Source organism: Erinaceus europaeus, chromosome 12 (genome assembly GCF_950295315.1).
Source record: "Erinaceus europaeus chromosome 12, mEriEur2.1, whole genome shotgun sequence".
Lineage (NCBI taxonomy): Eukaryota > Metazoa > Chordata > Mammalia > Eulipotyphla > Erinaceidae > Erinaceus > Erinaceus europaeus.
The window spans coordinates 34,954,469-34,974,604 of NC_080173.1; the positions used below are offsets into that span (position 1 = coordinate 34,954,469).

The following is a 20,136-nucleotide window of genomic DNA, read 5'->3' on the forward strand; positions in this document are numbered from 1 at the left end:
TAAGAAAATAAATGTTGGAATATTTAGAATTTTAAATCTGATGGATTTTCAGTTTCTTATGTAGAGAATGAAAGAAACTTTTTTTATTTTGGCATTTAGCAGACTTGATTTTTTACAGTATTAGGGGTTTTTACAGTAGAAGGACCTCTAGAACTTACCACAAGTCTGCCATCCTGTCATTAAGTTTAGCTTTGGTTTACAAACTATGAAAATCTTGTCTACAATAATTACTTCTTAATATTTTTATGTCAGAGTATTTGTAGATGTTCCCTTGACTGTTGCCTGTCATTTTATCATTGAACATTTTCTGGATGTTCTACTTCAGAACAGTTTGAGATATTTCATATCCACGGCCTCTTGATTTTTGTCTGAAGGAAAAAAAAATTATGTAAAATTCCATACTATTTGGGAACATGCTGTCTTGGTTAGGGTTTGGATCCATTTTTAAAATTAGTTTTAAAGGAAATTATTTAAATGATTTGGAATTCAGATAAGAACCAAGCATAGGGAGAAGGCACTTTAATTTTAAAGTGCTTATCCTTTGTGGTCAGACTGCTGGTGACAACTAGAACATGCTAGACCTTTAAATATAGATTATATACTTAGAGGAGGAACTGTTTTCTCTTCTGCTCTCTGGATTTGGGCTTCAGTAGAACTTGGAGAGTGCAGTATCTCAAATCTTCCACATGGTGTCATGATGTAGTTATTTGTTCTTAGGAACATTGCCTGAATATAATTTGAACTAAGGCTCATTCAGCATTTAAAAGAACTTGTTTATTTTGGTAATAGTCATGATTTTTTTATTGAGGTTCTACTATGTGATAATCCATTATAAAAAATGAAGTTCTTAGTATCATGCAAGCCCTTTTCTTCATTTGTGTTTGGCATTTTTGCCAGAGAGTATTTACCAATACAGTGTGTTTACTTGAATTTGTTTGAATCTATTTGCTATATAACTTCATGCTCAAATGGAGGAGACAAATTTAGGAACAGTTCAGCTCTGCAACTGGACACTGGCTCACTTCTCTCCATCATCTGTTGTTGAGTGTAACTGCTCTAAAATGCTCCTGTGGGGAAGTTACACCAGGACCAGGCTTCTGGAATCAGATAATCTGAGTGTGATCCTTTCTTTCTCCACCTATTGTGTAGATCTCTTTACACAGTTACTTGGCTGGCTTCCTTCCTTCCTTCCTTCCTTCCTTCCTTCCTTCCTTCCTTCCTCCCTTCTTTCCTCCCTCCCTCCTTCCTTTCTCTCAAATGGAATCTTGCTGTAGAATTTTGGAGTGCAAGTTAAATAAACTTTTTTTTTTTAATTTAAGAGTCAGTGGTTTCTAGTTTGTGGACAAGATCACTTATTTCTGTTTCTTCTCTTTAAATTCAACCTTATTTAGATTTTCTGTATATAACTAAACAGTCATAAAAATCTTCTAACTGTTGAGAAAGCAGATTGATTAGGGTACTGGAAAAAAAAAGATATACTGTTTAGTTTCATGAGTTTTCTATATGTAAGATTTATTTTATTTATTTGAAATACTTTTTTTCATTTTTTTAAAATTTATTTATTATAGAGGAAAAGAAACTGAGAAAGGAAGGAGGAGATAGACAGGGAAAGAGACAGAGAGACACTTGCAGCCCTGCTTCACGACTCAAGAAGCTTTCTCCCTGCAGGGGGTTGAAGCTGGGTCCTTGTGCACTGTAATATGTGTGCTTAACCAGGTGCACCACATCCTGGACCCTGAAATACTCTATTTTTTTTTAAATACTTATTATTGAAGGTAATAGGTGAGGGAGAAAGAGAATCAGGACATCACTCTAGTATAAGTGTTGCTAGAGATTGAACTTGGAACCTCATGCTCAAAAGTCCAGCACTTAATCCACTGCACCACCTCCCAGACTACTATTTTGTTGTTGTTATTATTATTATTATTATTATTATTATTATTATTATTATTATTTTAATGAAAGAAAGATACAGAAAGAAAGATACCAAGAAAGAGAACAGAATATGGCTCAGCCCCAGTTTATGGTGGTGCTGGAGAATTGAACTAGGAAGCTCAGAGCCTCATTCACTGAAGTCTTTTGTATAACTATTACTTTGTCTCCCCAGCCTCTGGGCTTTCTTTTCACTTTTTCCTAATTCTTTTTAAAATATATATCAAGTTACTATTGTATCTTTGTCTGGAGGCTGGAGGACTCTACAAACCTGAGTGGTAGATGAGTGAAGTAGATGAAGAGAAGCAGAGGATAGGGGTGTGAGTAGAGTCTTGAGTTAATGAGGGAGAAAAAGAAGAAAATGAAGAGAATGTTTACTCTCCTGGACAGAGAACCAGAAAAGTAGAATCTCAGCTGGGACAATGCAGTCCTTACTATACTCACAATAGTATTGCTACTAGAATCTAGTTTGCCAACCCAGACACCACCATACACCTGTCAACAGCAGTGAGCCCAGGCTGCCTACAGAAGTTTCTTCAGCAGATACAGAACAGACCAAGCTATTCCCAGCTTCCAAATTCAGGTAATAGGGGTATCAGTCAGAGCCCATAGGCTAATTGAAACAGGGGAACTGTGACTGCCTGCTAAAATGGCAGATACAAATCGGAAAATAAAACAAAGCAAGCCTTTTCAGTAGATCTAAAAGATCGATCACTTGTTATGCCTAGAAAACAAAATACATATCATAAATCAAGTGAGAAGAAACAATATAAACACTGTGGTGAATGGGATTTGGGGATTCTGTGATAAAAAAAAATCAGTGATATTGCAATTGAGTAAATAAGTACAGATGGCCTTGAAAAGAGTAGAAAATTTTCACTGGAAGTATGCAAATGGCTCAGAAAAAAAATCAGGGAGTTGGGTGGTAGTGCAGTGGGTTAAGTCCACATGGCGCAAAGCTCATGGCATAAGGATCCCAGTTCGAGCCTCCAGCTCCCCACCTGCAGGGGGGTCACTTCATAGACAGTGAAGCAGGTCTGCAGGTGTCTGTCTATCTTTCTCTCCCCCTCTCTATCTTCCCCTCCTCTCTCCATTTCTCTCTGTCCTATCCAACAACAATATCAACAACAATAATAGTAACTACAACAATAAAACAAGGGCAACAAAAGAAAATAAATAAATATCAAATTTTTTTTTTGAAAAATCAGTGAAATGTAAGAGAGAGTAAAAGGACTTGGGCAATCTGAACATTAGAGAGAAAATAAGTGAACAGAGCTTAGAAACCTGTGGAACAATAACCAAAGATCTAACAGATCATTTGAGTTTCAGGTGGGAAGTAAAAACATGGTACTAAAAATGCATTTTAAGGAGCAATAACTATAAACTCTCTAAATTTGACAAAAGATTGTATCTAGACATTCAGCAAGATGAATAAGCCTGAAGAAATATGAGACACATCACTATTTTTAAAATTTTTTATTGTTTTTATTTATTTATTGGACAGAGACAGTCAGAAATTGAGAGGGAGGGGGAAAGATAGAAGAAGAGATCCAGAGAGACACCTGCAACATTGCTTCATCACTCATGAAGCTTTCCCCCTGCAGGCAGGGAACAGGGGCTCGAACCCAGGTCGTTGCGCACTGTAATGTGTGCGGTCAACCAAGTGTGCCACCACCTGGCCCCAGAGACACATCACTGTTAAACTTATAAAAACTAAAGATAAAGTGAAAAACCTTAAATCAACCAGAAATATTTAGCATACATGTGGTTTGATAACAGTTTAAATGACAGTAGATTTCTCATCTGAAACCATGGATATCTTAAAAAATTGACACTTTCATTCTGTAGAGGAACAAAAAGCTATAAACTCTACTTTTTTAAATCATTTTTAAATTTCAATATTTGACTGGTTTACAAAATTATATGAATTTAGGGATATAGTTTCACAGTCATCTGTGTATTTGTATGAAGTGCACTGCACATACCACCAAGGTTCCTGTATCCTCTCTCTTCCCTCAGATGATCACTACACACTATAATTCATAAAAAATTTAGAGACAATGTAAGGGACCAGGCAGTGGTGCTCCTGGTTGAGAGCAGACCTTACCACATGCAGAGATCTGGGTTCGAGCCCCCACTCTCCACTGGCAGAGGAGTGGGGGTGGCGGAGTTTCACAAGCTTGGCTACAGGTGTTTCTCTTTCTCCCTTTCTATCTCCCTGTACACCCTCAATTTCTCTCTGTCTCTATCAAATAAAATGGAAAGTATAAAAGGAACGAATGGCTACTGGTAGCAGTGGATTCATCGTACAAGCATGGAGCCGTAGCAATAACCCTGGTGGCAATAACAAAATTATAATAATGAAACAACTTGGTCACTAATTTTTGGCAAGTTCATTTGATTTAGTTGTCTATAACCCACATATGAGCAAAACCACCCAGTCATTGTCTTTCAACTCAGATTTCATGTAGCATAATTACCACATATTCCATCTATTTTGTCCCAAATGATACCATAGTATCATTTTAATTGCAGAGCACTAGTTCACCAAATATATGTCCCCCAACTTCCTTATCCAACCATCTGTTGATGGGCATTTAGGTTTATTCCAAAAATTTGCTATTGTGAGAATCTAATTAATCTAATTAACTGCCCTTAGGGAATGGAAAGGGGGAATAAATAGGTTTTTAGACAAAAGAAAAAAACAAGAGAATGTTTCACTAGCATGTCTATCTACTCTTTATTTATTTATTTATTTATTTGCCTCCAAGTTTATTGCTGGGGCTCAATCCACTGCTCTTAGAGGCCATTTTTCCCATTATTGTTGCCTTTGTTGTTGTTATTGCTGGATAGGACCAAGAGAAATTAAGATAGGAGGGGAAGACAGAGAAGGTTAGAGAAAGACACCTTCAGACCTGCTTCACTGCCTGTGAAAGGAACCCCCTGCAGGTGGGGAGCCAGGGGCTTGAACTAGGATCCTTACACCAGTGCTTGTGCTTCTCTCCATGTGCATTTAACCCACTGCACTACTGCTGGGCCCCCTGCTATCTACTCTTAAGGTTATGGTACTATAGTAGTACCATCATGGAAAACTGAGTTCTAGGGTTGTGGTGTACTTGGCTAAGCACACTACCATGCAAAGACCCAGTTCAAGCCTCTGTTCTTCAGCTGCAGTGTGAAAGAAAGTTCATGAGCAGTAAAGCAGTATTGCTGGCCTCTCTCTCCCCCACACCACTGCCCTCCCTCCCTGTATCCCCCCCCCCATTTTCTTTCAGTCCTATTGAATGAAAAAGAAGCCAAGGGGTCAGGTGGTGGTGCACCTAGTTTAACACACACATTAGAGTGCACAAGGACCTGGGTTTAAGTCCCTGACCCCCACCTGCAGGGGGAAAGCTTCACAGGTGTTGAAGCAGGGCTGCAGGTTTCTCTCTGTCTCTTTCCCTCTCTATGTCCCCCTCCCCTCTCAATTTCTTTCTGTCTATCAAATAATAAAAATAAAAAGTTAAAAATAAATAAATAAATAAAACGTTCTTTAAAAAAGAATTCAGAAATTAAAAAAGGGGAAACGGGGATGATATATAGATCACCTGGAAAATTGCCTTCCTAACCCTAACAGTGACCCAGGTTCCAGGACTCAGTACATCAAATAGGAATACCATTGTACAAAGCTGGGGGCATGGGCTCATCTTAGAAAGTGGTCTCTCTCTCTCTCTCTCTCTCTCTCTCTCTCTCTCTCTCTCCCTCTCTATAGAAAGTGGACTCTCTCTCTCTCCCCCCTCTCTCTAGAAAGTGGTCTCTCTTTCTCTCTCTCTCTCTCTCTCTCTCTCTCTCTCTCTCTCTCTCCCTATCCCTCTCCCTCCCTCTCTCTCTCTCTATCTCATTCTACAGCAAGGTCCAGATTGGTGAATCCAAAAGCAACAAAAGTTTGGTAAAGGAGTTGGGGGAGCTAGGTAATGTAATGGTTATGCAAAGAGACTCTCATGCTTGGGGCTCCAAAGTCCTAGGTTCAGTCCCCCACATCACCATAAGTCAGAGATGAACAGTGCTCTGGTTAAAAAAGGTTTGGTAAAGGAATATTACAACTTTATACTTATAAATTTGACATCTCAGTAGAAATGAGCCACATGCTGAAAAAAAATCATAAGCTTTCTAAACCCCATCAAGAGGGAATAAATATTTTGAATAGTTTTATAGTCATTAAATATATTGAATGTGAAACTTAAATGACTCTAACAAAGGAGCACATCAGACTCACTTAGCTTAGGAAATTTCACCAAGTAATTAAAAATTAACATTGATTTTTTAAAAAAATTATTTACTGGATAGAAATAGCCAGAAATGGAGAAAGAAAGGGAGAGAGAGCGAGAGAGAGATCTGTTGCCCTGCTTTATGACAAAGCTTTCCCCCTGGAGATACTGCTTCCCAGCTCAGCCATGAATCCCTGGTCATCTCTCTACCGCCCGTGAAGCTAGCCCAGCCTGGCACTGCTCAATTTATTTAAAGACCCTAGAAACATAACAAGCTTCAACTTTCTATGAACCATGGCTTCTGATGCATAGGGACAAGAGGATGGCATAAAAATACAGACATTTTTCAAATCTTCTGGTTTCAAATGACTTGGAAGAGGATGTTGACTATTTAGGAATTATCATCTTGGACTTCCAGAGGCGGAGCTACGAGCAGCAGATCGCTTTCTCTCCTCTCCTCTCCGGGATCAACTAGGAATACCAAACGAGACCACCCAGACCGAAACAAGACAGGACTAGAATGACCACAGGAACCCAGTAAATCACCTGTGAGTACAAACACACGTGGCTGGTGACAGAGAGGAGAGAGGGGCCTAAGGAGAGATTAAGTGACTGCTAACAGTTCAACAGTTTATCAGTGGAGACACCACCTCCAGTCTGCTCCACAACAAGGGGAAAGCTTAAGGGAGGAAAGGACTCCCCAGAGACTCACCAAGTGCAACCAAGTGAGTCTCCATTGCTACTACCCTCAGAATCTGGAGCAGCAACAGGGAGGGACACCAGGGGACAGAGATCTAACCAGGAAACTCAGGAGAAGACCTATACCTCCGTGGCATAGCTGAGGGGCTGTGAAAGTCTCTTTGCATAACTACTGGATTATCTCTGCCACACCCTGCTTTATCTCTTGGTCAGGAGTCAGAGATTAAGCTAAGAAGCCTATTGATAGTTTAAAAGCCCTCAGGCTCCCATAGCCTACAGGGAAGAAAAAAAGAGAGGCTTTTATACCACTGAGCTCCAACTCAGGGATTGAGAAAACTGTTAACTTCCACCACCGTAAACCCTTTAATTAAATTACTTAGACACAAGTCAATCCAGGCAATAGTGATCAATAATTTGAAAAGTACTGATAAAGGGAACTCATAACATAATATATAAAATGGTTAAAACAACAAGAAAAAATATTGGAGACTCAAACAAGGACGAGTCCAGCTAAAAGTCCTCCAGAGGGTGAAGCACAAAACAATGAGTTCAACATCCAAACATTAGCTAAGGAAATAATAACAGGAGTGAGTAAAGAATTTGAAAAAATTGTAATCAGAAATGCAGGAACAACAAATGAGAATATGGAAGAAAATTCTAATTATCTCATGGTTATTAGAGAGCTGAAAGCTGAAATCTCTGAGCTAAGAAGGCAACTAGCTGAACAAGCTAAAACAGTATCAGAGCAGGGCAACAAAATAGATGAACTCCAGAAAGCAGTAGAGGGCAGAGAGAATAGAATCTATGAGGCTGAAGACAGAATAAGCAAGATTGAGGATGAATTAGAGACAACTAAAAAAGAAGTAAGAGATCTCAAAAAGAGATTAAGAGATGCTGAAAACAACAACAGAGTCCTATGGGATGACTTCAAAAGAAACAATATACACATTATTGGCTTACCAGAGGAAGAAAGAGAAGGAGAGGAAGAAAGCATTCTTCAGGCCATAATAGCTGAAAATTTCTCTAGTCTAGACAACACCAAAGACATAAAGATTCAAGAAGCCCAGAGGGTCCCCAACAGAATTAACCCAGACCTAAAGACACCAAGACATGTCATACTTAGAATGGAAAGGAATAAGGATAAAGAAAGGATCCTCAAGGCTACAAGAGAAAAACAAGAGTCACCTACAAAGGAAAACCCATAAGATTAGCAGCAGACTTCTCCATACAAACACTACAGGCCAGAAGAGAATGGCAAGATATCTATCGAGTGTTCAATGAGAAAGGCTTTCAGCCAAGAATACTATATCCTGCTAGACTGTCATTCAGACTAGTTGGAAGCATCAAAACCTTCTCAGACAAGCAACAGTTGAAGGAAGCTACCATCACCAAGCCTTCCCTGAAAGAAGTTCTGAAAGGTCTCCTATAAACAACCAGACCACCACAAATAGGACATATATCAAAACACTCTAAAAATCTATAAGAATGGCATTAAAATAACTTCAATCATTGATATCAATAAATGTCAATGGCCTGAATTCACCTATTAAAAGACACAGAGTAGGAAGATGGATCAGAAAACACAACCCAACAATATGTTGTCTACAGGAAACTCACCTAACTCAACAAGACAAACACAGACTTAAAGTGAAAGGATGGAAAACTATCATACAAGCCAATGGCCCACAAAAAAGGTCAGGAACAGCTATTCTCATATCTGACATGATAGACTTTAAAATAGATAAGATTTAAAAAGATAGGAATGGACACTACTTAATGCTCAGAGGATCAGTCAATCAAAAGGACTTAACAATTATTAATATCTATGCACCCAATGAGAAGCCATCTAAATACATCAAACTTCTACTGAAAGAGCTACAGCAATATATTAACAGTAACACAATCATAGTAGGGGACTTCAACACCCCACTCTCTCAACTTGACAGATCATCCAGGCAGAAAAATCAGTAAAGACATAAGGGAGTTAAATGAAGAGATAAATAAACTAGAACTATTGGACATTTTCAGAGTCATTCATCCCAAGAAACTGGAATACACATTTTACTCAAATCCACATGGATCATTCTCAAGGATAGACCATATGTTAGGCCACAAAGGCAGCATCAGCCAATTCAAGAGCACTAAAATCATCCCAAGCATCTTCTCAGACCACAGTGGAATTAAACTAACACTTAACAATCAACAAAAGATTAGTAACAGTCCCAAAATGTGGAAGCTCAACAGTACACTTCTTAACAACTTCTGGGTCAAAGAGGAAATCAAGGAAGAAATCAAAATGTTTCGAGAGTTCAATGAAAATGAAGACACAAGCTATCAAAATATTTGGAACACAGCTAAAGCAGTACTAGGAGGGAAGTTCATAGCTATACAAGCACACATTAGGAAACAAGAAAAGGCACAAATAAACAGCCTTATTGCACATCTTAAAGACCTAGAAGAAGAACAACAAAGGAATCCTAAAGCAACCAAAAGGACAGAAATCACTAAAGTTAGGGCAGAAATAAAGAACATTGAGAATAGGAAAACCATACAAAAGATCAAAGAAAGTAAATGTTGGTTCTTCGAAAGAGTAAACAAAATCGACAAACCTTTAGCCAGACTCACAAAACATAAAAGGGAGAAGACCCAAATAAATTGGATAGTAAATGAAAGAGGAGATATCACAACAGACACTGTAGAAATTCAACATATCATGCGAGGCTTCTATGAACAACTATATGCCACCAAGCTAGAGAACCTGGAAGAAATGAATGATTTCCTAGATACCTACCAACTTCCAAAACTAAGTAAAGAGGAAGTGGATAACATGAACAGGCCCATCACAGCTAATGAAATTGAAACAGTGATCAAAAATCTTCCCAAAAATAAAAGTTCTGGACCAGATGGTTTTACAAATGAATTCTACAGAACTTTCAAAGGAGAACTAATACCTCTACTTTTAAAAGTCTTCCAGAATATTGAAGACACTGGAATACTCCCTGCCAGCTTCTATGAAGCCAACATCACCCTGATACCAAAAGCAGACAGGGACACAACCAAAAAAGAAAACTACAGACCAATATCTCTGATGAACATAGATGCGAAAATATTGAACAAAATTCTAGCCAACCGGATACAGCAGTATATCAAAAAGATTGTTCATCATGACCAAGTGGGGTTTATTCCAGTCATGCAAGGTTGGTTTAATATACGTAAATCAATCAATGTGATCTACCACATCAACAAAAGCAAGACCAAAAACCACATGGTCATATCAATAGATGCAGAGAAAGCCTTTGACAAAATACAACATCCCTTTATGATCAAAACACTACAAAAAATGGGCATAGATGGAAAACTGAAGATAGTGGAAAGATATCCCATGTTCATGGGTTGGAAGAATTAACATCATCAAAATGAATATATTACCCAGAGCCATCTACAAATTTAATGCTATCCCCATCAAGATCCCAAGCACATTTTTTAGGAGAATAGAAAAAATGCTACAAATGTTTATCTGGAACCAGAAAAGACCTAGAATTGCCAAAACAATCCTGAGAAAAAAGAACAGAACCGGAGGCATCACACTCCCAGATCTCAAACTGTATTATAGGGCCATTGTCATCAAAACTGCTTGGTACTGGAACATAAACAGACACACTGACCAGTGGAATAGAATTGAGAGCCCAGAAATGAGGCCCCACATGTATGGACATCTAATCTTTGACAAAGGGGCCCAGACTATTTCATGGGGAAAGCAGAGTCTCTTCAACAAATGGTGTTGGAAACAATGGGTTAAAACATGCAGAAGAATGAAACTGAATCACTGTATTTCACCAAATACAAAAGTAAATTCCAAGTGGATCAAGGACTTGGATGTTAGACCAGAAAGTATCAGATACTTAGAGGAAAATATTGGCAGAACTTTTTTCCGCATAAATTTTAAAGACATTTTCAATGAAACGAATCCAATTACAAGGAAGACTAAGGCAAGTATAAACCTATGGGACTACATCAAATTAAAAAGCTTCTTCACAGCAAAAGAAACCACTCCCCAAACCAAGAGACCCCTCACAGAATGGGAGATCTTTACATGCCATACATCAGATAAGAGTTTAATAACCAACATATATAAAGAGCTTGCCAGACTCAACAACAAGACAACAAATAACCCCATCCAAAAATGGAGGGAGGACTTGGACAGACTATTCACCACAGAAGAGATCCAAAAGGCCGAGAAACACATGAAAAAATGCTTCAAGTCTCTGATTGTCAGAGAAATGCAAATCAAGACAACAATGAGATATCACTTCACTCTTGTGAGAATGTCAAACATCAGAAAAGGTAACAGCAGCAAATGCTGGAAAGGGTGTGGGGTCAAAGGAACCCTCCTGCACTGCTGGTGGGAATGTCAATTGGTCCAACCTCTGTGGAGAACAGTCTGGAGAACTCTCAGAAGGCTAGAAATGGACCTACCCTATGACCCTGCAATTCCCCTCCTAGGGATATATCCTAAGGAACCCAACACATCCATCCAAAAAGATCTGTGTACACATATGTTCTTGGCAGCACAATTTGTAATAGCCAAAACCTGGAAGCAACCCAGGTGTCCAACAACAGATGAGTGGCTGAGCAAGGTGTGGTATATATACACAATGGAATACTACTCAGCTGTAAAAAATGGTGACTTCACCGTTTTCAGCTGATCTTGGATGGACCTTGAAAAAATCATGTTGAGTGAAATAAGTCAGAAACAGAAGGATGAATATGGGATGATCTCACTCTCAGGCCGAAGTTGAAAAACAAGATTAGAAAAGAAAACACAAGTCGAACCTGAAATGGAATTGGAGTATTACACCAAAATAAAAGACTCTGGAGTCGGTGTGTGGGTGGGGAGAATACAGGTCCATTAAAGATGATGAATGACATAGTGGGGGTTGTATTGTTAAATGGGAATCAGGGGAATTTTATGCATGTACAAACTATTGTATTTACTGTTGAATGTAAAACATTAATTCTCCAATAAAGAAATAAATTATAAAAAAGAAGAAGACACAAAAAAAACAAAAAAAATCCAAAAAAGCTTTCCCCCTGAAGGCGGGGACCAGGGGTTTTAACCCGGGTCCTTGTGCAGTGTAACATGTGCACTCAACCATGTGCACCACCACTGAGCCCCCTAAGATTTATTTTTTACGAAGCCAGTAATACCTAAGCACCCCAAAACAGAAAAGGGAAATATAAAAAGTGAAAAACAACCAAACCCAAAGGCAAAACATGGACCAGTATTTCTCAGGAACTTTGATACAAGATTTTCCCACTAAATATTATGTGTGTAATATAGAAATGTAAAAATTATTAAAATAATATAGCATGGCCAAGTGGAAATTATTCTGGCATGCAATGCCAACATACAAAATCTGATCAATGGGATATGCCATATTAATTGTGTCTACTTTGTTTAAGTCTATTTTCTCTGACCCTGATTTCCTAGCATTTCTGGCGGTTTCATGAAGTTCTCTCATTTTCCACTTTTTTTTTTCTTTTTGTTGGTTCAGCTAATGAATTTGACTGATATCTGCAGATGACTAACACAAACTACAGGAGTATGTTATAGAGAAAACATTTTACTTAGTGAGCAGGGAGCTGGCACAGTAGATAGTGTTGGACATAGACTCATGAAATTGTGAGCTTGAGTCCTGGCATTGCTTATATCAGAGGCTGTTTTTTTCCTCTCCTTCTGTCTCTCCTGTTTTCTCTCCTTCTGTCTCTTCTGTTAGTGAATGAACAAATATTTTAAAGAAAAAGAAATGACTTAGTTACTGAATTCCATTAAGATAATAACCAAAAAAATACCTTCAGATGATATTTGAAAGCATATAGATAGCTAAGTATATTTGAGATATCAGGAAACTATATGTTGATTTTCCTCATTACTTCTAACATTTTTTTTAATGGTAGAACCCCAGAACTGAAGTTCTCTGCTATCACCTGCTCTTATTCTAAACACTTTCTTTAGAGTTCCTTTCTTCCTTAATTTGTAAGTAAGTGTGTGGTATTGCCAACACATTTGTTTGCTGTGACCAGAATATAGCAGTATGATAGAGCTCTTATCTTAATGGTGCATACACTCATGTTGCAGAGACAAGCAAGTGTAGTAGAGATGTTAAAAGTGTGTAAAAGGTTCACAATGGGAGACTTAAGTCATGATTTGTGGAGGTTAAAGAAGACATTTTTGGAGGAGGAGAATACAGTAAAAGATGTAAGTAGGAATTAAACAGGTGAAAATCTGAGGTGGCAAGAGTGTTCCAATTAGAGAAATTGGATAAAGCAAAAATAAAGAGACTATAAAGAAAGCCTGATTGTGTGAAGTGGCAGGGTAACTGGGAGTTGGCAAGGCTGGGCTTTGGCTGGGGGATGGTCGCTGAGTCAAGTGGCCCTTCCGATAATAGGCATCATAGGTGATGGGTTTGGACTATCTCTAGAAGGCAGTAGGGAGTCTGAGTAGTCCAAGAAAGGAAATAATACAGACAGGTCTACTTTATAGAAATGTTGCTCTTGCCACAACTTGGAGACCAAACAAAAAAGAAAGCAAATATGAAATCAAGAGGCTGAGAATGCTTAGTCAATGATTACTTTTTCCTTTAGGGGGCTGCCTCTCTCTCTCTCTCTCTCTCTCTCTCTCTCTCTCTCTCTCTCTTCTCTCTCTTTTTCTCTCTCCTTCTGGCCATTGACTCTCCACAGACTTGGTAGGTATGAGATGTTAAAAGTCAGTTTGTAGCCTTAGTATTAGGGCTATGTAGTTTCCTCCAGGGCTTGAGCAATCATATGATGAAAAAAATCTATGCCAAGAAGATGCTCAGTGTTAACACTGCTCAGATGCCAGGTCTTGGGTTCATTCCTGGATGCTATTAAAAACAAGGAAAGACTCATTCTTGGTGATTTCTGTGCTGCATTCCTTAAAGTGGTGCAGCCCTTGAGTTGTAAATGTCTGCACTTCCAGATCTCTTGACTGCAGTATTAAAAACTCTTCTGCTGGGGTTCTTAGATCTGAGATCAAGAGATATGCCACTCATGTCTCCCAACCTGGTCTCAGAGGCCCACAGTTCCCAAGTTTTCAGATGTTACCTGCACGCCATGCCATGGAGTCTAATCTGCAGTCTCCATAATCTTTCTGATTATTTGTATAGGTTTTGGGGGAGGGCCTCAAAAAGTATCAGAGTCAGTCCCCTTTAGCCTCTATTTCCAGCACTCAGAGTCCCTAGAATAGAGATGCCTACCACTTCTCCAGGGCTGATACCCTTTGAAAAAGTCAGCTTTCCCTTGTCCAGGGCATGATCTCCTAGTGTGGTCAGAGGCTACCAAATCAATTTACTTAGAATTATCACAATGGTTTCACATTTATACTTACACACAAATGTCTGGGGGCATGGGTACACTCTAAATAATAACATACTCTGTGTGAAGATCCAGTATTTCAGCTGTTGGCATCTCCTGTGTGTAATGACTATCATTCTTACACACAACCATTCATATTTTTGCTTATTCATATGTTTGCTTATGGTGTTATGTAAGTGCAGCAATACCTACCTATCTGGAATGGAGGGAGCTTTTGTTTTGAGTACAGATAATTATGCCTTTTGAGTTCCTATATTTTCCATGGATAGATAATTAACTCATTGTTGTAACTGGATAGGAACACACTGTATTTGAAAAAGCAGAAAAGTCCTTATTCATCCAATAATCTGAATTTTTAGGATGTCTTGTTTCTGTTGTTGTTACTCTAAAGCAGAAAACATGTCTTATTCAAATGATACATTCGACTAGGTTCATCCTGGGTATCACCATACCACTATATGCCAGAACTGAGCAATGTTCTAATCCCCCCCCTCAATTTTATCATTCTGTTCTGCTATTATTTCATATACATAGATAGAGGGACAGAAAGACATCACAGCATCAAAGCTTCCTCCAGTGGGGGCTGGACTAGAACCTGAGCCATGGTGTGCATGGCAAAGCACTATCCAAGTGAGCTATTTTTGTTTATCCCCAATATTTTTTTTTGTATATGTGCTGTCAAAATGAGCACCCAAATAAAATCTTTAAAAAAAAAAGAGAGAAATAAAGAAAGAAGCACAAGGACCGGCGTAAAGATCCTGGTTCAAGTCCCTAGCTCCCCACCTACAGGGGAGTCGCTTCACAAGCGGTGAAGCTGGTCTGCAGGTGTCTATCTTTCTCTCCCCCTCTCTGTCTTCCCCTCCTCTCTCTATTTCTCTCTGTCCTATATAAAAAAGAAAGAAAGAGATCAGAAAGAGGAAGCACCACTTTCTGTTAAAAAAAAAAAAAAGAAAAGAAGAAAGATGGCAGGCAGTAAAGGTGAAGGAGCAAACCTCCATCTCTGCTAGCCCACATCTTTGTAACCATAGGCAGAATAGTCAAGTGCCAAGCCCTGCAGGTTGAGCGCCAGAAAGGTTAATGTCTGCATTCAGAGCTATTTTGATGCAGCTACTGCTACCACCTTCGTTCTCATCTTTCCTCCCTCCTCCTCATTATTAGTACTACTATCATTATTGGTCATATCATTCCAAATTCATGCTAAATGAGTCAAGTAATCTCAAATTTGTTTTAGTCATAAATTGTGAAACATGCATTTGGGATGATTTCCTGAGCCAGGCTGGGTGCAGAATACAAATATTTTGAATGGACTTATCTTAGGGTTGTACTGCTTTTTTTCCTTGTCATTTTAAAACCCTTAATATGAATAAATTGTTTGTACAGTGGGGCTTTTTAAAAATCCTTAGATAAGAAATACATGGTTTGAAAGCAGAGTATAAAAACATGAATGATAATGGACGCAATGCCCAGGAGAAGGTCTTTGCTGCTGGTCCTGAGCTGGGGTTATAATCGGCTATTTGGTGTGTTTATTTCAGGCTCCAGATAGTGGATTAAAGTGGCTGGTTGGTTGCCAGCACATGACTTAGTTGCCAAATGGAGTGTTTAGTACTTGTTACATTTGATTTATATCACAAGTTCTTCCCATTAACAGTCTACTGGTGATAACCTACTTGGCTTTTCATGTGGTTACTTTGAAACAGCCACTTGACAACATTTGACATATCACAAAGTTGAAAACTGAATAAAGGAGCTAGTGAATGACTACATGAGTTCAGCCATATACTGATAGGGTGCTTGGTGCAGAATGGGTACCCAATAAATGTCTTTTCATTGAATGAATAAATCCTGCATGTGTGTTTCCCTGATTTACTGTATCAAGCAAGGTGAGGTCTGGAAACTTGAGACTTAAGTCTGGGAAAAGTGATAGAAACAGAATAGTGCTTAGTGACTGAAGAGCTCTTAATTTGTTTTCAAATAGACTAAAGAAAATAGTCTGATATCTGTATCAGAAAAGGGGGCCAGGTAGTGATACACCTGGTTAAGCTCACATATTACGATGCACAAGAACCCAGGTTTAAGACTCTGGGCCCCACCTGCAGGGGGAAAGCTTCACAAGTGGTGAAGCAGGGCTGCAGGTGTCTCTCTGTCTCTTTTCTTCTCTATCTCCACTTACCCTCTCAGTTTCTCTCTGTTTCTATCCAGTAATAAATGAAATATGTATTAAAAAGGAAAAAAGAGAAAGAAAGGAAAGGAAAGGGAGTGGTAGGCTTGTCAAGATGGCGTTGATGCTCAAAGTGTACTGGCAACTTCTGTACTTGTGTGTGTGTGTTTTTTTTTTTTTGGACAGGTTCATTTCAAGAACCTCAATATATGATAAATATGTGCACTAACTATGGTGATCTTCATTTTCAGATTGAAAATTTGCAAGAACAGCTTAGAGATAAAGACAAGCAACTGACCAATCTGAAAGACAGAGTGAAGTCCTTGCAAACAGATTCCAGTAATACAGATACTGCACTGGCCACACTGGAGGAGGCTTTGTCAGAGAAGGTGAGCTTGTACAAAAAAGTGGGGAAATTTGCATTTAGGGAAAGATGATTGGAAGGACATGACTCAAAAGCATTTATTACTTTTGCCTGCTCACACCACCACCCCCCTAGCTAACCCTCCCTCCCCCCCAGGCTAATCCCCTTGAGTAACTTGCAACAAAGAATACCTTAAGGTCTTCTTTTTCAATGCAAATGTAGTCTTTGTCCCAGTTGAAAAACTTTTACAATCTTATCTTTATTCTTAGGATGATAAAAACTGAAATCTCCAACCTGACCACTAGAATATATCCTCCATCTGATCTAGGTATTTTAAGATCAGTGACCTCTTACCTGCCTTCCTCACTCTTTACTTTTCCCTCACCTTACCTCCCTATTCCTCCTCACCCCCACCCCTTGACTTCCTTCCTGGGCTCATTCCACATTTCTCTCCCCTTGTTCTTTGTGCTCTGTGTTGGTTTTCAGGATCCTCAACTGAGCCATATGATCTCTTGCCTCAGACCCTTTGAACATAATGTCATAATATAATTTAGACTAGAATGATTATTAATCTCTTCAGATTTAACTTGTGTTCTGTGGATACCAGAGAAGCTTCCTTTCCTTTCTATGAATCTGTATTGTCCCCATATTAAAAAATGTGGACATTTACATAAAATTTGAGGTTTGATATTTACTGCTTCAGACAAGTTATTTAACATTTCACTTTATCAGTTTCTTCAGTTGTAAAAGGAAGAAAATAATAGTACTTACCTTAATGAGTTATATATGGAGGAAATTAGCAAGTTATAGCCCTTGTTATGATTTTATTATTCATTTCCTCAGGGAAGGCTTTTTGGTAGTACCTTCACTATTTCCTAATGGATATCATGAACTTCCTAGACCTTTCTTCACAAGCTTAGTTATTCATTGATCTGTTATTGTTCTGTTAGTTGCCTTCTCTGGGAGATACCAAGCCCACACATCTATATTTGTGTGTTAGCTGGCCTTCCCCCACTGCTTCACATCTTTTGTGCATGGGGAGTGCTCAGTGTGTATAGAGTAAGCCCCTCCATTTGACAGGCACTGTTGTTGGCACTAGAGATCCAGGAAGGTAAGGTAACTCACTAAGGAAGGTACTATTGAAATGAATAGTCCTCACACTTTGCTGGATTTTATCTGTAATCAATCAACTTGTGCTGCACCCAGTTTGAAAAGATAAAGGCTACTTGCCAAAGCTGAAGAAGCAATATGGTAGGAACCAAACTGGTTCTGCTGGCATGAAATAAATGTAACTCTCTTCCTTCCATGTGGCCTTAGTCTCATTGTTGTTTACATTTGAGCTATGACACTAGAGAGCTGAAACAGGAATTTTTCTATAACACTATTCTTTTCTCCCTTTACAACTGAAGAAACTGATGAAGTGAAAGATTAAGAAACTTGTCTGAAGTAGTAAATATCAAACTTAGAATTTAATTTAAAAATCCCTCCTCTCACAAATTTAGGATAAGGCAAAGAGAAATTAAATAAGCAAACTACCTTCAGTCTCACAATATAAATGTCTATGAAACTGTGAACCTGTGACAACAATATCCTTGTAAATCAGCATTTCCATCAGTGAATTGAACTATCAAAAGGAGAAACAAAAAAAAAAAAAAAAGAAAACTGAGAGTACAAGAAATGCCAGAAAGTGGCATATAAGGAAAGAATAAAGAAAATGAGGGATGAGCCAGGAACACTTTTAGAGGGAGGGTATACTGGGGAGAGGGAAGAGTTTATTCAAAGGGGAGAGAGTGAGGAGGGAGAGCAGAGTTTGTATAGGCTTCTGAGAAAAGAAGATTCCCTGCCCCGCACCCACCTTGGCCATCAAGGTTATCACTGGGGCTCAGTGTTTGCACTATGAATCCTCTGCTCCCTGGAACTATTTTTTTCTTTTTCCATTTTTTTTTTCCTTTTGTTCCTATTTTATTTGTTAGGACAGAGAGAATTTGAGAGGAAATAGGAAAAGCAGGAGAGAGAAAGACAGACATCTACAGACCTGCTTCATCACTTTTGAAGCATTCCCCACTAAAGGTGGGTAGCGGGGGATTGAACCCAGGTCCCTGCATATGGTAACTGGGTGCACTATGGCCCAACTCGCCTATAACATTTTTTTTTTTTAAGGAGGTGACATGTGATCTGAATTATTTTTAAAAAAATAGTTTGTTATTTATTTTGATAGAGACAGAGAGAAATCGACCCTGTAGTACTTTGTAGGATTGGTCACAACTATTTGGAAGAATGGAAGTCTTCCTTTTGGTTGTTACACTATGGTAAAAACACTGTCCATTATATCCCTCGTCATTACAGTATTTAAACTCTGGTGTAATGAGGTGAGTGGAAGGAAACCAGGGCAAGTTCCTGCTCTGCCACTAACTGGATAGACTGAACAAGTAATTCTCTAAGGCCTCAAATTTCCCATTTGTAGAAATTAGATGACATGACTTGCAGGTTTCCACAGCCAGTGAAATTTTCTTTGATGTCTACATCAGAGTCACCATACATGCCTGTTGAAAATGTAAATTGTTAGACCCTATTTATCCCTATTGAATAAGAAAATTGAATAGGGCCCAATAATCTTCACTTTAGCAGGTCTCTCTATAGCATTGTCTCACATCTGCTATAGTCTGAGAACCAAGGTTCTGTAGTAAAAATTTAGAAGCTAAAAAATGAGTTGTAATTTTATGGAGAGATAATGTTTGTGTTTGCATTAAAATTATAAAATTATACTTAAAGATTTTATACATAAGATACATGACTTTATTAGGAGACTTATAAGAATAATATAATTTTTAAAGAAAAATATTCTTCTGTTTTCATTTTTTTTCTCTGACATCACTGTAACTTTTTGTCTGTAAAATGTGAGGGAATATTGGTTCAAAATTTTTTCCTGATTATATATCCCTTCTTATAATCTTTGAGTGATGTGATATCATTTTTGCCTCTTGATATTTTTCCCAAGTTCATAGACAAAAAATATGTATTACATAATTTCATGTCAGAGATTCTTGGAAGGATTTTATTATTTATCCTCTAGAACTACTAAGACTTGATTTATTCCAGTTTAAGTCACAAAACAATTCCCAAATCTCCCTTTATTTAAGCATTTTGTTTGAGACCTGGAGGATGACTAAGAAAGAAAGCTGAGGTCTGTGGGAGTCTGACCCTTTCAAAGTATCACTACTGCTTGCTAGTTGAGTCATGTAGATAAACCTTTGCTCCTCTCAGATCCTCTTGGGTATCTTATTTTCAAATAATGCACATTTAAATGCTCTCTAAGGTCCACTTTCTTTTGGAATTATCTT

General features: G+C 38.4%; 1 protein-coding gene across 8 annotated transcripts in view; it reads left to right on the plus strand.

The window, feature by feature from the left end:
* Nucleotides 1–20,136, plus strand: part of ERC2 (ELKS/RAB6-interacting/CAST family member 2) — a 1,141,350-nt gene that overhangs the window by 631,181 nt on the left and 490,033 nt on the right. For all 8 annotated transcript variants that reach the window (XM_060203088.1, XM_060203089.1, XM_060203094.1 and 5 more), the window contains one exon: nucleotides 16,683–16,820. In XM_060203088.1, the coding sequence (XP_060059071.1) occupies nucleotides 16,683–16,820 (138 nt within the window). The remainder of the gene's footprint in view (nucleotides 1–16,682; nucleotides 16,821–20,136) is intronic.